Consider the following 21401-nt stretch of genomic DNA (forward strand, 5'->3'; position numbering starts at 1 on the left):
TTTCAGAGCCAAATCTTTCAGGTTTGGGAAGTCTGCAAAGGTGCAGCTGAATGTCGTGCACCATCTCGAATTGCTACTGGTGTCCTTACCCTCAAATCAAGTTCTCCTGGATCCTGATCGTTATTTCTGGCAAGCTTCCCTTTGCCCTTCTGTAGGGAGAGCAGATTACAGACTAGATCTAAATATTTCTGCAGATCAGCCATAAACAACAAAAAACGACACACAAAAGAATCCTGCCCATGTAATTTGTAATGCATTACAAAATGAGAACAAGAGTATGCATACCATCTACTATGGATTCTCCAGTCAAAGGGCAAACAGGGACCTGCTGCTGAATTATCAGCTTTATCTTTCCTCTACTTAGGAAAGTATGTTTTAGAAGAGGTCTGCACTTCTTTGAGTAGTAGCTCTCAAGAGATACTCAAGGTGCAAAACAGCATAAAAATTTGCATGAAATAAACATTCTTGTGTTCTGAAGTCTGAATCTGTTGTATGAATCTCCTCCAAATATTTCTGGAATCAGTATTTGGCATTTCTTCCAATTGGGAATCCTGACAGATTTGGAAGAGTAAAACAGATACTGGTTGCACACAGCAATGACTTTCTTTTAAAATAAATAGTTCTGTGGTAAAAACAGAAGCGTAAAAACTAGAATGCAATGAATAAAAAAGTTAGTGTGATCTGCTGCCCTCTGAAACTGGTGGTATTTAGAGCATGTTAGATAACAGAAGCAAAAGAGTACTCCTACAAGCAAAATACTTGTATAACCAAAAAAAGAGTGGGGGAAACCAACTCCAAATAGACAACAGCTTGTAAATCACTCTAACGAACCTGCAAGTACTAAAAAATTACTTGGACTCATATTTGGCAAATAAATTCAGTGGTCTTTGCCCTTTGCTGGCCATGGGCAATGATGGCAAGCAACTAATAACTCATGGCTGCAATATTGCATTTTCTTGGCTGTATCTTTGATTCCTAATGGCTGCTAGAAATAGCAAAGCATCTTACGAACACAGTTGTCACTCTTCAGCCATACATGAGGACCACTCTATCAGATGAAACTTTGCTATCTACTGTTACTTCATGATATTTGGTTTTTCTATACTGGAAAAGATAAAACTCAAGACTAAAAAAAAAAAAAAGTTTTCAAAATATAAGCAACTCAGACCAAGGCACAAATTGGACAGTAAAGAGGAAGTTCAGGATTAGCTTTTGTGACAGGTAACAGAACACGCAAGACACTATACAAAAAGATTTTTACCTAGAAGGTAAAATGTTCCTCCTTCGATTACCGTTTCCTGTAATGCAGGGCAGCTTTCTATCTCCTCTGCCAGTTCTGAATGTATGCATACAAAAATGCAGTTTGCAGTCCAAATTTCTTGCTTTCAAAAAAGATCATACCGCAATTGTGAGCATCTTCCCTACAGTATCTCCAAGATCGAGTTTCCAGATACTTCATAAAAGGAGCATAAAAATGTACATTTTCCCCAGATTTGCAGAAGAGGTTTGCTGCGAGAGAAAAAAACTGCAATCTTCTCTGCAGAGCTGACAAGCCAATGAACAATTTAAGTCTCACTTGATCTGTAATTGGAACAGGCTTTACATAGAACAAGAATCTTAATGCCTAGATAAAAGTTGCATTTTTACTATTAACAATGATAAAGAGATTGGTTATAAATTTGTACTGCCCACTGCACTGAGAATTCCTAAATCTAGCAGCTGTAGCAAAGTTAATTCTTACACTGATAAGGAATGAGAAAATGCATTCAGCTAAGCAAAGGAATTTAAAAATGATTTATCAGTGCAAAAACCTCAGTAGCTGATTGTCACAAGTGTCCTGACATATAAGTACAGAAATATTTTCGACATGAATGCCAAAAATAATCCCAGAGCAATTCAGCCCTATACAGAGAGCTGGGCAGTTCTTTTGAATTACCAATGGAATTTTGAGTGCTGGCTATCTGCACAGTGTATTTCAGCCTCTGGGAAGAAAAAGGGCAGTCTTGCAATACATACCATTTTTGCTTTGCAAAGATAAATAATGACAAAACCCATCTGTTTCTTACAAACATATAAATTATTTTATTTACAAAGCCATGTTACAAAAAAAAAAAAAAAAAAAAAAAAAGGCAAAAAACCAAAAAATACAATCGCTCACTAGAGAATATCTCCAGGCCCGGTGTTGAACCATGGCAGTATCAATCAGATACAAGTTTGTTCTGTTTTTCCTTTTTTAAACTGTAAGCCATAGAATTTACTATTTACACCTACTTTAGACATTTATTCTGCTTACAATTATCACAAGCATGGAATGAATTCTATTTGATACTGCTAATACATAAAGGTGCAGGACAAAGAATGAAAATACTTAGTGTTACAAAATATGGATTGTAGAAAAGAAATTGGCTGTACAAGTATGGCATTTTTTTTTTTCTTAGAATGATTGGACATGCTTTCGTCAAAAGTCTTCTGGAAAAGGTTCTAAAATCTGTAGTAGGAAAGCACAATATAGCAGGTGCAAATTCATTTCTGTGCAACAACAGTTATTTAATATATCCCATGACTGACCAGCTATGCAAAACCCACAGAGTTTTGTTAAAGTGCCATGGGTCAACAGCATAACAAAATATAAGGTGTAAATAGAAAAATTTCTTTTTTTCTTCTTTTTTTTAAAACAATAGTTCACTGAGAATCAGCAATTATAGAATATGCTGTATAAACTATTCTCTACAAAGGTCGATCAGCACTATTTACAATTGTTACATCAATACAAAAGAAGGCATACAAGTTATCCAAGTCGCTTTTTATGGCTGACGGGCCTATGCATTGCGTATGTGTAACAACCAAAGCTTCTGAGCCTCTATTGCTGGAAACAAATCACAAGATTTTCAGGCAAATGGGGAAGAAAAAGAACTACCAAGTGAATGCTACACTAATAATGCATTATAGGCTGGTCCAGTTTGTATCCATTTTTTTCAAATGTTTACTTCCATGTCACTTTTCAGGTTGAAATTTTTGATACATATAATTAAATAATGATTCTTTGATGATGAAAGAACACTGTGGGATTTTACTTCGTGCTTAACTTTCCTGAAATGCTGTCAAGTGTAAGCCAGTTGAAATAAAATTTAAGCAGCATTTGAAGGACAGGCTCCATATTCCAGCTTTCCAATTAAAAGATGCATGGAAAAAGCTAAAGCTTCCTAAAACTACAAAATTGCTCCTTCAGTCATTGATTAGCATTATTTCTCAGAAGCAACCACTGAATCTCACAACCACTGTTTTCCCTCAACAACTAGAAATAGCAGTTCATTGATTACAGAGGATGACTTTGTTACTGAGATTTTTAAACTCCTGCAGTTTTTAAACTCAAAATAAATTAAAAAAATCAACATAGTACTGCTCCTAAAACTGAACAAGACAAAAATTGTGCAAAAATAACAAAGATATGTACACATTTTTCAGTCTGAAGAAATGTACAATAAAAACATAATTCAAAGAACATTTTAAAAATATAAACATTGCTTAAACTTTCCTAAGTTTCATACTGTTTCTGAAACTATACCAGTCAGTTAGCTCTGAAGTATAGCAAAACATAAATTATTACAAAATTAACACTATAAAAATTTATTTTAAGAATATTTCTAAACTTTTTTCAAAGGGTCTAGCCTTGTTTATAATTGCTTAAACATTTTTTAGTCTTAAAATTTGCTGTAAGCCTTCTTTTTTTAAAAAAGAAAGTAGTAATAATCTCCCTATTTGCAGTCTCTCGCCTTTCCCCAAGATGTAAATAAACCAGCATATAAGTGCACTTTTAACACTGTAGAAATAAAAATTAACTCCTCTGTACTATTGTTCCAGTACCTAGTATTGGCTTCCTGATTATAAAATCTATATTTTATTAAAAAATTATTCAGTAATCCTATAAGAAACACTGTCAGTGCAATTCTATTAATGCAAGCCAATCTGCTCAACTCCTGTCCTCGCAAACCCAAACTGTTTACTGAAGTTATCAAGTGCTATGATCTTAAGGGTCTAGAAATCCACCACAATACGGGGATTTTACATGTTGAGCCCCCTGATAACATTAATTACAGTTTGGTGCAAAAATCCGCTATGCATTGATTGAAGTATAGATTCCTTAAGAGCCTGATCCTGGAAGAGGCTGAACACTCAGAATTCCCTCTGAAATTATTAAATGCTGTAGGTACAGAGCACCAGTCAGGATTAGTCCCTAAAGTTGCAGTGCCCCAGCTGTTTGCAAATTACTAAGAAATGCACTCAATTTTTATCCATAGGACAAGCTTAAATACAGAATTACTGTAATTTTTATTTAATGAAAAAATCTGGAGATCCTTTAAATAAATTCAAATCATGATCTGGATTTTTTTTGGAATGTCCACCGTGTTCTGGTAAGGAAACAAAGGGAGCATTGCAATGCTAACAGCTTTAAAAGGCATGAAACATAACCAAGCAGAATGCACAGATCAGTGGCAAATACAAGTGAAAAACTAAACAAATCACTATTACAGTTTTCTGTAAATTTAATTCTCTTTAAAACCACAAATTCATAAAAGGTTAAATCCATCTGCAGGACATAGAAAAGAAAAACCCTGTGGAGTAGGGCTGCTGAGAGCTAGAGATTATAGGCTGGTTCCTTTTCCTTGTTATGGAAGAGTCCTTATTCTACCAGTCCGGTTTGATGTCTTCTAAAAGAGAAACCAGAGCCAGGTTCAAAATCACAAAATGTCTTTCAGTATGTAATACTTTAATAACATCTGTGTCTGACAGAACTCAAAGCAGGAATTTATTTCAAGTCCCTGAACTAACTTCCCTCCCTGTTCACTGATTACATTAGACCTTTAAGAAAAGGAACTGCTTTGAATAAACTGTATTTCCTTTTGGGACCATCTGATTTTAGTAAGCTTTGGTAAATCTCATGTTCATTAACTTGGTGTATCATTACAAGTAAAAAGCAGCAATTATACAACAACTCTGAAGTATCTTTTCCTCTACACAGCATGTTTTCATGCACAAGGAATCCCCACACAGCATACATGTCACCTTCCCTTAATTAAATGATCTAGTTACTCAGTATTTAAAAACTACCGCATACTGAGGTCTTGAAGTGTTAACACATTCAGGCACCTAAAAGCACTATGAAGACAAAAACACTTGATTAGTTATAAGCCTAGAACAAGGATAAAATATGGAGAAAACAAGCTTTTGATATGTAATTTGTGTTAACGGGCACAAATTATTTGACTGTAAAACTACCATTCCATTAATGTTTGTTAAAAACCAAGTAGTTTTTATAGGGAAAAGTAGTATTTTTTTTTTTATTACAGCAACAACGGTTGGAAAAACAGGCATGCTTTTACATATACAAGCCCTTGTTCAGGTCTCAAGTAGATGCAGCAACATTAAAATTAAACATGAATTGAGAACAATTCGTCTGAGTTTAACCTGACTGAGTTTAATGCAATGGGAGATAGCAGACGGGCCCACAACAGTTACCCTTACAATCCACCTGTCCCCCACAGGAGTAGCTGAGAGTACAGTGTACTTCAACAACTGTCACAAATGACCAAAAGAGAATACTTGTGTGAAATCAAAACAACCACGGGGCACCTTCATCTCACAACTCGGTAACGAGAAACACCCAGTTACTGGTGGCAGGGGACTTTCACAGCACTGCCGCTTGTCCTCTCAGCTCCGACTGGACACCTTCGGGAGGTGAGCAGGGAAGCCAGCTTTCTCAGTAGGACTGCACACTGGCGATGGCAGCTTTAAACAAGACTGGGTTTACAGCCTACTGCAATTTCCAGAATGCCTCATCCTCACCCAGTCACTCACCCCCGTGTTGAGTTAAGGACCCCTCTCCCCTCTCTTGAGAAACAACATCTTCTCCTCCCTTCTAACTCCCTCTCTGCCCCAGCAGACAACCCCAACAGGTTGCCTGACCAGGTAACACAGTGGAGACAGTCAAGAGTAACTGCTCTGTACTTACATTTAGCTTGACGGCTGCAATTCTACTTCAAACTGCATTGTTAAAAGTCTGTTGCTCTGACTTGTATTCGTGAAAACTTGCCTGATTTTTCCAACTACAAACCCCAGTGTATAGCAGAGATTGTCTCTGCCTACAGACCTTGCTTCACTTGGACTCCCTGATTATCATGGTTGTAACACTACTAACATTAAAAATGAGAGCTCAGGTTCCCCCAGTAGTATCTTTACCGACACAGCATATACTTGCAGATCCGCTTACTGTGACCTAATTAATAACACCTTTATAAAGAAATACTATAGCACAGTTTAAGACTAAAATTTTATTTAGAGACTATTGAGTTACTAGATTGGAGATGAAAGTTGTCAACAAAGCACCTCAGATTTATTTTGACAGTGAAAAGCATTTATTAGATAGGTAACCATTATTCATGGTTCCAAATTCTAAAATCCTGTGTTACAGTTTTAAAAAAAAAAAGTTTAATACAACTTAATACATCTTGATTTTATTTTGTATTTGTATTCTGAGCTCCATATTCAACTACCAAACTGACAGAAACATATTTTTAACAATAAAGAGTTTGTGGGGCTTAAAACAAGCAAACACTTCTATTTTTGATAAAGTTATGGAAACAGGCAGCTGAAAAGCTCAGCAATAGCCTCTGTTTACATAGGGCTGCCACAGAATTAATGTTTTGCACTGTTAGGTTTTCCCCATGGGATCTAGGCAACAGAACCCAACAAGCTCTGCTCCCTGGTAGCGTGTATTTTATACTAACACAGGAGCAGAAGGTTAAAGCAAAACCAGTTTTGCAGTTCACAACAGCTTTATCCCATGTTTGTTACTGGCAGTTGGATGACAGTGTCTCACACAGAAAAAATGCCAGTCCCTAGAAGTATGAAGAAACTTTCCACTTTTTTCCCTTCAGAGTAGTTCTTCCATACGTATACTGCTCTGCATTCAGCACCAAGAGAAAAAAAAAAATAAATTACTGTTTGGTGGTTCATCTCAAGATGTGAGTGATTCAGAGTATTTTTAATGGGGATACAGTTGTGGGTTATCATTACTACAATCATTACTATTCTTTTGCTGTGTCTACACAGCAGAAACTAAGCAGCACAGCCATTTGGAATAACTACTCCTGTATAATTTAGCCAGAATATGTAACAGAATTCTAAAATACTAACTGGTTTTACAGAAAAATCCTCTGGAATTTTTGTCTACTTGTGACTACACCTTGCTGAGGTGGGAAACCTTTTCATACCAAGGATCTTGAAAATGAGCTCTTGATAAACTACTCAACTTGGAGAGTCAAACAGTGGGGGCTGTATTAAAAAAATAAACTAGTCTATCAGTCCTCCAGACAGATGAGGGCTGGATCACAGATCAAGCAGCTGTCCTCACAAAAAAGCTGAGTTACAGAATTTATTATAATTATCTGACTAGTAGTCTGTGTGATAAACAGGGATGGTGGGAGCGCTAAGGACTTCTCACAGTCTAAGAGGAACTCGGATTATACTTAGCTTAGTTATGCTTTCAGATTAGTTTCTCTGAATACTCAAATGGCCTGTCTTCACCGTCCTGTTTCTGTCCTCCCTTTGCTGCTTTCACTTTGGGCCTATTTTTAAATGCTGCCCTTCCTGTGCCAATTTAGGGACTCTGCTGTGCCATCTCGCTCAGCAGAGGAAGTTGGATAGAAAAACCACATCAGCTTAGATGATCCTGCACTGACAGTTTCTGCTGCTGCTGAGTTTGTATCACCAAAGCAACAGCCAGTGAGCAGCACATAAGCCAACCTGAGGTGTATTACAGGTGGTGAAAAAAAGCAGAAAACTTGTTATTCATAAACCTCAGAGGGTAAAATAGCTGGAAAAGAAATTAAGTGAGAGGAGAAATCTAATATTAGTTCACCAAAAGACAGCTTCTATAAAGAATTCTATTCATAAAGAAATTGTGTTTTAAGGTTTTACAGTATAAAATATTTCAAAACCGCTTACAAACTACTTAAGTACACTTTTTTTTAAAGCAACTTACTTGTCTGTTGTGTACTGGGTTTGATGTACTCGAAGGACTGGATTGTGACAAAGCTACACTGCTATTTTTTCCAATCTGAAAGACATTAATTGAGCAGTATTGAGAGGCACATTTCTCAGTTGAATGCAGATGCTGGTAATGGCCTTCCCTTTCCTGTGTAAAGTGGCACTAATTGCTTTGCATTTGGAACACAGGTATTTTGCTATTGCAAAAGATACACTTCATATAGAATCATAATTATCTCACAGGGCTTGGATACTTTAAATAAACTCTTAAAAGGCACATAAATACTATTACAGGTCAGAAAACAACGTACGAAACAGTTACCAAGGGAATATAGACTGTAAACCCCCGCTTCTCTAGACCAAAATACTAGTTTCTGTAGTTACTGGAGCCACTTAGTACAGCTAGTCAGCAACTGAGAGCACAGAGTGCTGAAGGTGACAGACTCCTGCCCAGGGCACTTGCCCGACTCCTGGGGAATTTAAAGCAAGGCCCAAGCACCATAGCATGCCCTAAGTTATTCCATTTTCTTCCATATTTTTTATTGCTCAATAAAGCAAATATTAACCAGAAGAATCAAACTCCAGAGGTTTAAATGTGAAATTGTATCAATTTACTGCATCACAGAATTTCTTTGGGAATAAGCACAAATTGATAGTACACATACATATATCTTAAAGTACTTAGTTAAAACATTTCATTATTCAATCTGCATATTTCAATGCTTGAGAGATTACAGCACTCTGCAAGAGCAGTCTGTCTTCCGTTTTTCTACAATGACCCATAACCATAGTGTAGGTATTTCTGTTGTGATACAAAATGGGTGACAGCTGTTGAGTCAGAGGAGTAGTTTCTCAGGGGTTACAAGGCTGATAAAAATTAACCATGGACACCTGCCTACGAATGGCAGATGACTGGAGTTCCAATAGCTATTCACAAGGTCAATGGACTTCAAGTAATGTCAACTTTAAACATTTGATGGAGAGGTAGCAAGGACCTGTCTTCTGAACAGTGAGAAATGCAGTTGCAAGTTTCTTACTGAATAGATGGCACTGTGGCATTGGCTGGCAGGGCTTTCACTAACATCAGTTTTCTCCTTCCCTTCTGCAACATCATTTGTTGTTCTGCCATTGCGTGTATACAGTCAAAGGTAGCCTTTGTCTCCCTTTCCATATCTGCCCTTCCTCACTCAGTGACTGTTTAAAACAGTGTTCTCTGTTCACATTCTATCCAAAAGAAATATTTAAGATTTTTATTTACAGCCAATTCTGAAGGCAGCTCCCGTGGTGCCCAAAGATTAAAAGGGTAGGCCTCTGCCTACCCTGTTCCCTTTACTTGTTGTTTCGCATGCCACAGCTGTTCTCTAGGTAGTAACATGCAAATCTTGACTAAAGATGCATGACCTCGTAAAATCTTTCCTAGCTTTTCAGAACATTGTAACACACCTGCAAACCTTTCTCCTCTACATCCACCCTTCTAGCATTCATAAAACCCTTCCACAATAAAATACATGTCCATCTTTTAAATGGAAAAATAGCCACTAGGAAATCGACTTGCTGAGATCCTCGAATGATGAGAGGGAATATTAGACCTCTTTAGGCTTTCATTCATTCAGTGCTCCTACAACTACCACAAAGCAAGCAGCAACACAGCTTGCAGCACTGTGGTCGGCTTGGAGCTGCTTTACCATCCTGTTGTCATTCAGAGCTGGAAGGGCAGTGTTCCAGGCCAGAAGGGTAATAATTCAGATAGACTGAACAGCACTCAGTGAAAATAAGAAAGAAAGATTCCCAGTTGTGTTGGGTCTTTAATGATGGGAACACCATTTCAAAAGGATTAGGATGAGGCCAAAACTCAACCCCCTTTTTTCCCCCCCTCTTTTAAAAATAAAGTATACATCAAAACCCAATGGTTAAGACTTTCAGTTACTATCTATCCAGGCCAGACTTGAATTAAATTAGAAAAAAAACCAACCCCTGAGCCTATCACCAGTCACTTGAACTGTTTTCTGTGTTCTTAGTTTCTTAATTTAATTTGCCCTATTACATCAGGGAACAGGAGCAAAATTTTAAGTAATACTGATTTCTTTTTTTGCGGAATTTTTACTGTGATTGCATTTCTAGAACACAGCAAGTCAAAACAGCACAGCTTAAAAGTGATTTCAAGTATTGTATTCTCCAGAGCTTTAATATTCACATGTAGAGTATGTAATATTCTTTGACCCATATGCTTAAGTGGGTACAAATTTCATTTATTTATAGCACAAATAAACAGTAGGAAATGTCTATTTTGTATTGCATACAATGTGGTATCCTTGTCACAAAGACAATTAGCTGCCAGCCAGACATCTGAAATACAATCAACTCCACCTCCTATTTTTGATTACTAGTGTAGCTCCAAAGACCAGCAATATAAGAGGAAAGTGTGACCAACTTTTACATATATACACACACACATAGAAGCATGTATACATCTATATATGTATGCACCTGTACATGTATATAAAAACATTATGTTTAAAAATCTGTATATCATTACAGTCATTACATATATTTAACCTTTTACTTAAGGAAAAAAATATTAGTGTGAATTACATATTTACAAATATTCAGAAAAGACCTCTGATTGATTCTTTGTGGTTTATTTACTTCCATTACTGTGCAACATGCTGAAATACATCACAAACTGGAATAGGAATGTCCCACAGGAACAGATTTAAATCACTAGGGGAGTCAGAATTTGAACTCAGAACCTCCTGTGTATATCTGTAAGACTTCCTCAGACTGCACTAGCTACAGATACAGTCTATGTACTGTGGAAAGATGATACAATCCATTTCCTACTACTGATGTTTGTACCAAAGTAACAATTTGTACTTACTTCTCCCTCCCATTTGAGATCGTGTATGTCAGGGCAATTTAATCTTTTTGGGCACACACATATTTCAAAAATCAGATGTGTGACAGAATGAAGAATTTACAGCATCCTTCACTGACTTCAGTGACTTAAAGATTAGTTCTGATAGCAGGACAAATTTAAAAGGCTTAAAATAGAAGGACGATACGACTATCCATTTTTAAAAGCCAAACAAGTCATCTCAGTTGCACCTCTGCTGGAAGTAAGAAAGAGAAAATATACCTGCTAAGCCATTGTTTGAGACCTTCATTCTGTCTGCTATACCAGTTTTAGAACTCATTTATTCCTTTCTTCCACTCCCGTTTCTGTCTGCTATTACCTACGGATTGCCTTGCCCAAGACCTGACCCTCTCCATTTCCAAATTCTATTTTATGTGCAATATCCTTAGGAAATGAGAGTTTTTGCCTAAGCTACCTTCTCTGGATTTTCTGTGGTATTCTATTTTCTCTGGTTTTGTCTTCCAGATGCCAGGGCCAAGCTTTGTTTTCTGTGTACTGCCCAGCACTGGACACGGTAGCAGAATGAAATAGTATATCATTATAAAGATTGTATTGGCAGTTTTTCCACCAAATTTTACTTCACACATACTTTTCTCAGTGATGCTATACAAGGACAGAGAAGTCTAGTGACAATTAAGTAAGAGTGTGTAACCTTATCTGTTGCACTGACTTCAATATTCTGAACACATGCACACTATAAAAGATAACCAAATGTCCACTAAAGGTCATCTGGTTAAGATCTTAATCTCTTAACTTTTACAGTTTCAAACAGGAAACAGCATCTGAGGTCAGGCATCTCAGACTCTCCCCAGGGGAAAGGTAGATGTAAGTGTTTTACATAAGAGAAATGAGGAGACTTGCATAACATTAAGAAATGAATCAGCAACAAGTTTGGGGAAAGAAACAAAGGGAAATGCTGACTCTTTTCTTCCTGTTTTAATGACACAATTTATTTCAGAGAGATGAGAATTAAGATAAAAAATTAATTTCTAAAAATTATTTATCCATTCTGGACATTCAATTTTACTTTCAGAGATACAAATGGCTACTTTATTAATTGAATAAAAAAAAATCTCATAAAAATATTTTAAGAAAGTTTTTTTTTTAATTCTGGAAACATCTTTCTATGATTGCTACAAAACAAATACAAATTTGTTTCTGTATTAACCTAGAAAGTAAGTTGTGTGATGAAAAACAATCTGAAGCAAACATAGTATTTTCTTTTCAGAATGCATGAAATATTTCAAGTAAGTCAGACATGACCTGCAAAAAAATAACTGGAAGAGTCCCTTACCTGCCGAGAGATGGAGCTGCTTGTAGGATCTGGCACCGCAGAAATAAGGTTGGCAGTGCTCTTTCTATGAACACTATTCATACCAGGCATTTTAGTGATTTTACAGGCTTTGCTACTAGAACTAGAGTTTTTACGTTTTTTTCCTTCTGATTTGTCAAAAGAAAGGGGTAGAGAAGACACTGCATTATGTGCTCCCAGGGAGTGGTCCCCTGAGTGGTGCACAAGAGAAGATACAGACAGATTAGAAGAGTCAATACTGCTTACTACCATGCTCATATGTTTCACTGAGTCTGCTGAACTACTTGATAATGAAGTCCGTCCTGAGGGCTCCGATTTGGCACTGAGTGGGCTTGTTCCGTTATTTGTATTGTGCACAGACATACTGTTATAGGAAGATGTAGCCTGATAGGAGTTCAAAGTGGAACTGGGGTTCAGGACACAGTTCTTTTTGTGGGACCCTGAAAATGAAGATGAGGAAGTTGTCTGTAAAGATAACGAGGATGATGACGACGATGATGATGACGACTGCGGCTTTTTCTTTTTATTACTTGAAGACTCATCACTTCGAGATGACAGGTCTTTCACTTTTGAGGATTTGCTGGTTTTTGTTTTGGATGGCTTGTGGGATGGGGAAGGGATGACTGCTGGCACTGGTGACACAGCTGATGGCGCCTTAAAAGTTGAGTCCATGATACTTAGGCTTGCAGCCACATGAGGAAAAGCTGTAGTGTGTGACATAATTGAATTCGTATCTGATGTTGTCACAAAGGCTGCATTTGATAACATGGCTGATGTCATTATGTAAGAAGAAGAAGTGATTCTTGAACTGATAGGTGTTGAAGGAATATACACTGCACTGGGGTTGCTGAAAGGCTGTAAGACTGATGCTGGAAAAGGAGTGGAGACATGCGCTGCTGGAGAAGGCATGGGACTATCTGCCGCAGGAGGAATTTTCCTAAACAGAGAAGGAAAAAAAAAAAAAAAAAAAAAAGCAGCAGAGAGTTAGATACATAAAAAAATTCCATCTGAACAATGCAGATAGGAAACAATTTCTGGGAAGGACCAACTTATTAAAAAAGGCAAACCTAATTCACTGTAATTTTGATTCCTATTCTACCAATCACATATATTTTAATATTCACAGTTCAAAATCAGCTCTGCATTCTACAACAGCTTAAAAATGCTTTTACTTGTGATTTTTTTCCCTCTCTTTTTAAACTTGCAATTCCATTCTGATGTTCTTCTGGATTTAATACAAACAGCAAAATGCAAACCACATGTGTTTTAATATTGTAAAGATTCAGGAAAGCTGGATTATGAAGTAATATTCCTAAAAATTAATTTTGAAATAAGGCACATTAAATCTGTGAAGGCATTGGAGACCTAACAGAAGATGATTAGGTAAAGAACTATGCAGCGTAATTTTCTCTATAAAATTCTGTTATGGCACATGAGCCCTAAACTGTGTAACTCAGTTAAACCAGAACTGAGCTCCACTTCAGCACAAGTGCCCCATGTAGCAACTAAGTACAGCATTACAATTTAATCACTTTATTACAAATTTAATTTCCATTATTCCTCTCCTATTTTACCAAACAATTAAAAAATGCAAATTAAATGCCTGATGGTGGGATCTACAAACATTCTAATCACTATGTTTCATTCATTGCGTATGTTTTGCTTGAAAGTTCAAGTTGTGGAACAGTTCCAATATCAACCTAAACTCACAGGTTAGATTTGATGAGCATAGTAAATGAGCCAGTTTGGGGGGTTGTGAAGCACTTAATCACTGAGCTTAAAGAGGAAAGGAGGAAAGCTCATCCCTTTCCAAATGCAGTGCTATTCCCAACAGCTCATTTGGGAGCTGGTTAGACGGGATTAACTAGGTAAGTTACTGATTAATTTCACTGATATTGAAAAATTGACAAAATATTAAACAGTGCTTGATAAGCTTTATAACTAGTTGAATACTATCCTGAGAATATGATCTAGTAATATTACCTGTGAAATAAGTAGAACACATTCAAATTCCTTTCTATTCAGCCATCATCTTCTATTATTTTATCTAGTCCACTGTTAACAAAGAACCAGACTTCCATAATGTCTCTTGGAAAATTATCATCTGAGCTTTTCTCATTATTTAGACTAAAATTTAATTCACAGTTTAATCCTATTTCTCTTTGTTAAGAAGCTGTACATCACCATAACTCTGCCCTTGTTATCCTCACTACTGACACCTTTTCAGTTTTTAAAGGCTTGCTCTTGCCCTCAAAGAAGTATGATAAAAGAGCAGCACTGGCTGTGCTGTTTTATCATAAATGAAATCCTAATTACAAGTGTTCTCTCCTGGTATTCTTCCTATGGAGACTCTCAGACAGAACACTGTTTATGCTACAATTACATAAGGGATTACATACAGCCCATGCCGCCAGAAGTGAGGAAGTCCTACTGCCTGTGACTTGCTACGCAAACAAAGCTGCTTCTCAGATCCATTCCTCAGGGTTTTTTTTAAAGAAGGGCCAATAATTCTTACCCACCTTTGTAAGATACTTTGAGAACAAGGGATAAAAAGTACTTTGTAAATGTTATTATTGTTCTCAACATATGGCCTTGCATCCCTTTACCCTTTATCTCAAGTGGATGAGCCACAGCTACAGAGCTGCACTAGCGCTGGTTATAAAAGAACAGCTTTACGCATACCCCTGCTTGGGGAAGACAGGAAAAGATCAGTCCAGAGGAGGGTTGAGGACAGTAGAAGAATACAATAGGGGTTAAGCACTGCGAGCTTCCTGTGTTATACAGACAAGTAAGTACGGATGGAATTTATTAAAATATTAGAGATTACAGAAAACAGCTAGAATTTGGGAAAACATTTACAATTGGATTTAGTGGGAGCAGGATGAGGCCTGTTTATTTCTTGTATCATATAGCTACTACAGAGGTTATTTTTGTTTTTCATGATAGTAGTGATACTAGCGACACATTTTCTTAGATGCCTGAGTATCTTTTCTCCTGACAAACAAAGTCAATAGATAACAAGTTTTAATCTTCCTATTTAAGGAAACCAAATTAGTTTTATTTGTGGAAGGCAAGAAACACTAGTTAACAGCCAAATTGACAAAGTAGAAGAGAGGAACCCCTTGCAGATCAAACATGATCTGCCTCTAAACAGACATGAAACTGGCCCTTTTACGGCAAACCCAACCATTTCCAAACTATGTCTCCCAGCACAGTAGCACTGTTACCATCAAGTTACCAGGTTAGTCAGACAAGCCAAGCTTTAGTGTTTCAAAAAAATATTTAAATAAAAATCAAACCTTGTTTATCTAATGGCTGGCATCCAATGAATATAACACAGTCCTGATAATAAACAGTGACATGAAACACTGCACTTTAGTGTCATTACATTGGAAGAAGAATGCATATTCTGTAGCAGAATACCCCCCCAAAAATCAATCCTATCTGCAGATGCCATGAGCTGTTCAAGTATTTTTATTTTTTTTTTAAAGAATTAGCATCTTTTTTAGAAGTGCAGTCTATTTTAATGTATCTATGTAGCCAAAGCGTATAGTGCTTGGAACTTGCGTATGTGATATAGAGGTGCTTCAATAGTGAGTAATAATCAGAATTTTAAGACCCCAAAGCCAGTAAGGGCACTATGGACTAAAAAACTATCATATTCCACCTTACGCACAGGCAATGTATACCAAGTTCCTTATCTTACAACACATGAGTCTTAGAGAGCAAAGTCTGAATGGGCGATACGGGTGCATGATACAGGTATAAAAATCTACGTAAAATCTAACCTGTGTGTTATAAAATGATATGATACCAAAACTTATCTTCAAACCCAGAAAACACTGAGCTTTAATGCTTTTAAGTAATATTAACAGAACTACTGAATTATTCCTCCCCAGATTCAGAGGGACTAAAAAAAAAAGTCCAAAATCTGGAAGAAGTTTACATCAGAATAGGAGATGGTCCTGTTGTGCTGCATATTCCTTAACAGAGAAGAGAAAATTTGTACTTGTATTACTGCTATGCCTTAATACAGACGTAATTTTACAAACGCTTCCCATGGAGTGTTTAATTTAGAAGTTTCACAGAATTAAAAATGTTAAAGTACCCACCAAGTGTAAAAATCCCACTTACTTCCACATCTGTGAGTTCAAGTGTTTTTCTACCATGGAGTTTAGTGCGAATCGAAAATGGTCCCATCTTCGGTCAAAGACGTAGTACCCTCTTCCCATTAAGCGACTGCCATATGAGCAAAACTGAAAGAAAAGATATTTCAACATTGTTTATAAAAAAATGTTTCTACATTATAAAATAATTATAATTTATATAACAAGGAACCTTTGTAATTTGTATCATGCATATAAAACACCTTTTAAAAGGTGTTTTTCACTATCTGCAGCATAAATACTTTTTGCATGATATATGAAATATGTGCATAATGTTTAATTTTAGTGTAAAGTATACTTCATACTTCACTAACAAGTCAGTTTACTATCAGGTACCTATCAGGTCTTACAGGGAAAGAATATAAATGCTGAGGTACTGCTAAGAAAGCAATTCTGGCTAATAATACTGCCTCAGAAAGGCAGTTACACCGTTCTGTGCACATTAAATCGCGTAATCGTGTAACAGGAATAAAAATAATTCAAGAGGAAAAAGGTGCAATGGGAGCATCTTTAGTATCTATTTAATAAACAAACAAACCAGTGACATTTTAGTAAAAAAATAAATTATTGTCCATGGCACCTGCGCTACAACAGAACACCAGATACACTCTTCACAATGTATGAAAATCATCTAGAAGAGTAGTAAATATTTTGAGAATTCTGCAGAGCTCAGAAGTATTTGCACTGCTTCCTCTGGAGCACATCCTGAAAAGTCCTACTACACTGAAATGGTATGATCAGGAATCTACCCTTTCTTCAGTTTAGTCTTACTGATCTCACATTACGTAGACAACTGCCGCAACACCTATTTGTGGGAGAGAAACCTGTTATAAATCATCCTCAGAAAACAAGAAAACTCTTCATCATGCAGGGACCAAGTCACACAAATTCTGGCTGAGAGCAGAAGCTACTGATGCAGTAGAAAAGCATCTGTTTAAAATCCTTTTCAGCTTAATGGACAGCGAGTGGTGACTGTAACTGCTCATCTTAAGTCTGTTTCATGACAAGGTTAAACAGGTTAATTAAAACCACACCTAAGTTGATAAACTAGCTTCACCTCCCAGTGACACAGATCAGTTACCACTAAGAGGCAGTTTAAGAAGCTGCTGCCTTTCCCCCGTCAACTACTAAGGCCTATCTGGGAAAGGGACTTCGTAAGGAAAACAGTCTACTTCAATATGAAATTTAGCAAGTTAGCATGAACTGTGCTGAAGGCAATTTAAACCATTTTTTCTGACTTCACGTTGATACAGACTAAGAACAGTTGCACTATCAGTAACTGCTTCAGCTGAGAGATGCTAAGATTTCCAAGAACAGATGAGTCAGTGGGATTTGCCTTGGTACAAAACTAGGATCCCAAAGCAAAATGTTGACAGCCATGCCTCACTCATGATGCCTGTACAAGAACTGGCTGCACTTAGATTATTTTTTAAACTGTGGAGGCACATGCAGTGAGCCTTTAGTTTTTAATTCACAGAGAAGCAGTCAGCAAAAACAAAGTAGAATACCAGAGTACCAATGAAGCAGGAGGTTCCTGCATTTCATAGTATTATATGGACTATAATAATTCTTATTCTCTGTGTAAGAACCAAATACAGAATTTCATCTGACAGTCATTTTGTGTTCAGCTCATACATCTTCCTGATGTCTGACAATAACAAGTTCTCCTTTGCTTTAGGGAACATAAACAATGCTACAGTTATCACAGTGTTCGTTTTATTCTGCCTATCATATGGAAAACACACAAGCAAAGTCTTCGTTAATTTTATTCCTTGGCTCAATTTTGATGAGAACCAACTGCTTACAAGTTCAGGAGTTCTCCCACTGCTTCTTGGTTTGTACAGTGTAAACAAATTCACACTGCAGAGATAACGCCACAAGGCAGCTCTTACTACTTACAGTGAAATTTCTCAGTAACATGGGAGAAAGACAAAAACAGCTGCCAGAGAAGCACATACTTAAGCCACCACCAGAGCGGATGGGCTATGCCGTGCTCTAGACTTTCCATTTTTAGATGAATGAAGCAAGTCCATATACACTCACATAAATGATATTTAATTACTGCTTCAAACCAGACTACAAAAATCAACAAAGCACTGTAATAGCCCTTTGCTGCCATATGATTTTCAGAGCTATAACCAATTGCAAGGTACAGTTTCCTAAGAACTATGACAACAAAGAGATTATCTGTTCATGTCACATTTAAAACAATGCAACTTTCCTCAGTTTAGCAGAATTACACCCAAGCTTGCAGTCTACTGAGAGGAAAATCTAAAACTAGAACTTCTGATTTTCTGCTGCTCATCTTGTCCTGCAACCTGTTTGTCACATGCACTGACCAGTCTTCTCCTCCTACCTTATCTCACCCATGCCATTTTCTGTTAAATGTATTTGTTCTCTTTAGAATACAGTTTTCAGAATGTAAGGTACTTATTCCTTACATTTTTACTAAACTACTTCTTTTTTCTCCCCTCTCCAATTACATAAGAATAATGGCAAGGCATGCCAGAGACAGACACATACCCCAAGAGGTCTGGGATGGTGTCCAGAAAAATGACAGTCTAATTTCTCAGATTCTTCAGCTCCATCCGCTTCTCCTTCATCACTGGACAATCTGCTCGTTAAATCTCCTCCCATGGAAGGCAGTGGCAGTTCTGGTACGTACCCACTGTGGTTTGAAGAACTGTTGCTGTTTATGCTATTTGCAGATGACGGTCTAGAAGGAGAATATACATTTAAATTCATCAGTGTTCAAAGGCTCTGTAAACCTACCTGCCGGAGTCAAGCATCAAAGCAAATTATACCAGAAATGATCACATAATGAAGGACAGTAAAAGATACAGAACAGCTGACATTTGGTCTTGTCAGAAATATATCACGGGTTATCATCACGTTAATGTTAGCAGAAGTGCCTTTGTATTGCCTGAAATTTTAAATTTGCCATGAAGTTGCATTTCAGATCTTGAGAGAGGCAAAGTATATTAAAAATGCAAACAAAAATCAGATGTGTAAAATCTTCTTACATTGCGCCATTACTCTACTCGCTTAATCCCAAGGGTCCAGTTATGAAATTTTATTTCATACCACAACCCTACTCAAATTAGTGTACTAAATATAGCAAGTGTTTAGCTGACACCCTCTACAGCTAGATTAGTAAGGGAAGTAACTAGGAGGACCTCTTACAACATGTAGGTTTTCTTTACCTTTGTCTAAAATCCAATAAAACAAAGTGGGAATGCCTTTGCACCACACAGCGTGATGGTGCCTTGCCTTTCAAAAGTAGCTTGGAAACAAATTAGATTAGAAGTGGGGTGGAAGAGGATTCTTAATTACAGTCTGTGCAACCAAGTACGTATGTGGACCACTGAGGTTGGAGGAGATGTCCACGTTGAGCAAAATCTGAAGAAGATCATCTTCAGTCTCACGAATTTATGCCATCAGGACAGAGCAGTCACTAAGACTGTGGATAGGTGCCCTCTTCTGAACTGAGCAGGGATTGCTCACTGATGTCTATTAGCTAGAAATAACCGCTGCAGTTGCTGTTGCAAGGGATAGATTGTGCGAGTGCTCCTTAGCCCTCAGGAAAAGTCAGCCAGGTCAAGCCAAGTCATCACCAGTGAAACCAGCAAGCTTTGCCTCAGCAGAGCAGGGAGCACTCAACCTCTTGAAAGCAGCAGAGCTGGAGGCTTGCTGGCTCCCTGCGGAGAGGTAGCAAGGCTTTCCTCTGGCACGGCTGCTTGCAAAAACAGAGAGGATGACAGAACAGAGGCACTGCAGCAGAAACAGAAGTGTAGATTGTACAAACACAACGCATGACTGCTAAAATCATCCTCCTCATGTACCACTACCTTTGCAACCTCTTTAGCTGACTGTCACTGAATTGCATTCCAGTTTTGCTTCTTTGACTATAATACCTACCAAAACCAATGTCTGCCTGTCCCTCTGTGCTTCTCTCTATATAAGGACTGTGTAAGGTCACTCCTTTTACAAGAATTATGCAGACTTGTCACCAATTTATCTATGGGTATTCTTTTGTTGTCCTTTCACTCAAACCCTGTAAGGCCCACCTCTACCACCGTATGAATAAACCTTCACTATGGCTTGATGAACACACAGAAAACATTGGAAAAGGCTGTCTCTGTAAGGCTTGAGATAGCAAATACAAGTATCTCTCTGCAATAGGGACTATCAGTACAAAAGCCCCCAAATGGGCACCAAATCCTGAGCAACGCTTCTGCAAAGAAAAGAAATATGAAACAATATGAACAAAACCAACTAGTTCAGTTCTATCTACTCCAGCCAAAACTAGTACCAAAAAAATCCCCAAACAAACAAAACATATGGGAAGTTTACCACAGGACAATTAGAATTCAGTAGGATCCAATACCTCATACTAGTTTTTCTAAAGGGATGTCTTTAGATGTTTGCATTGTCTTTCTGAAGACTGTTTTTGTCCTTTCTAAGAAACATCTCCAAAATGAGAAAAAGGCATGCAATGGATAGTTGCAAATCAATAGTTTTAAGAGCTAGCTGCTTACATTGTCATTTACACTAAATTACATCTTTTTTTACAAGACATTCCAGTGATGTAATTGGTGAAGTATTTGCAAAGAAAAATTCTACATAAATGTGCAGGATTTCACCACTGATACCTACCCTGATTCATGTAGACTTTTATTCCCAAATGTGCCAGAATTACTTGAATGTAAACTTTCCTAATTATTACTGACCATTTTAGCCAAAAAATGCAGTTATTCTGCGATTCTGAGCTGAGGGTGGACACCACTCCTTACCTCATTCCCAATCAGACCACAGGCTACCATGGACAGATTTAGGTTAATATAAGCATAGTCTATCTTCTACTGCTAGCAGAAACTCTTACATTAATAAGTTTTATCATGCAATAGCCTAAAGAAGTACCGAATGCGTATAAAATAAGCTGTATGAAAGACTACGACATTTC

General features: G+C 37.3%; 1 protein-coding gene across 10 annotated transcripts in view; it reads right to left on the reverse strand.

Annotated features, from left to right (window-relative positions):
- Positions 1-1895: 1895 nt before the first annotated feature.
- ATXN7L1 (ataxin 7 like 1) overlaps positions 1896-21401 on the reverse strand; it is a 120633-nt gene continuing 101127 nt past the window's right edge. For 8 of the 10 annotated variants that reach the window (XM_075024833.1, XM_075024840.1, XM_075024836.1 and 5 more), the window contains 5 exons: positions 18962-19154; positions 16407-16528; positions 12255-13209; positions 8042-8116; positions 1901-4709 (listed from right to left, as the gene is read on the reverse strand). In XM_075024833.1, the coding sequence (XP_074880934.1) occupies positions 4668-4709; positions 8042-8116; positions 12255-13209; positions 16407-16528; positions 18962-19154 (1387 nt within the window). In that variant the 3' untranslated portion in view covers positions 1901-4667. Of the gene's footprint in view, positions 6962-8041; positions 8117-12254; positions 13210-16406; positions 16529-18961; positions 19155-21401 lie in introns of all 10 variants that reach the window. The other 2 variants (XM_075024832.1, XM_075024831.1) reach the window with 2 other exon arrangements.

The sequence above is a fragment of the Buteo buteo genome, chromosome 4, assembly GCF_964188355.1.
Source record: "Buteo buteo chromosome 4, bButBut1.hap1.1, whole genome shotgun sequence".
Classification (NCBI taxonomy): domain Eukaryota; kingdom Metazoa; phylum Chordata; class Aves; order Accipitriformes; family Accipitridae; genus Buteo; species Buteo buteo.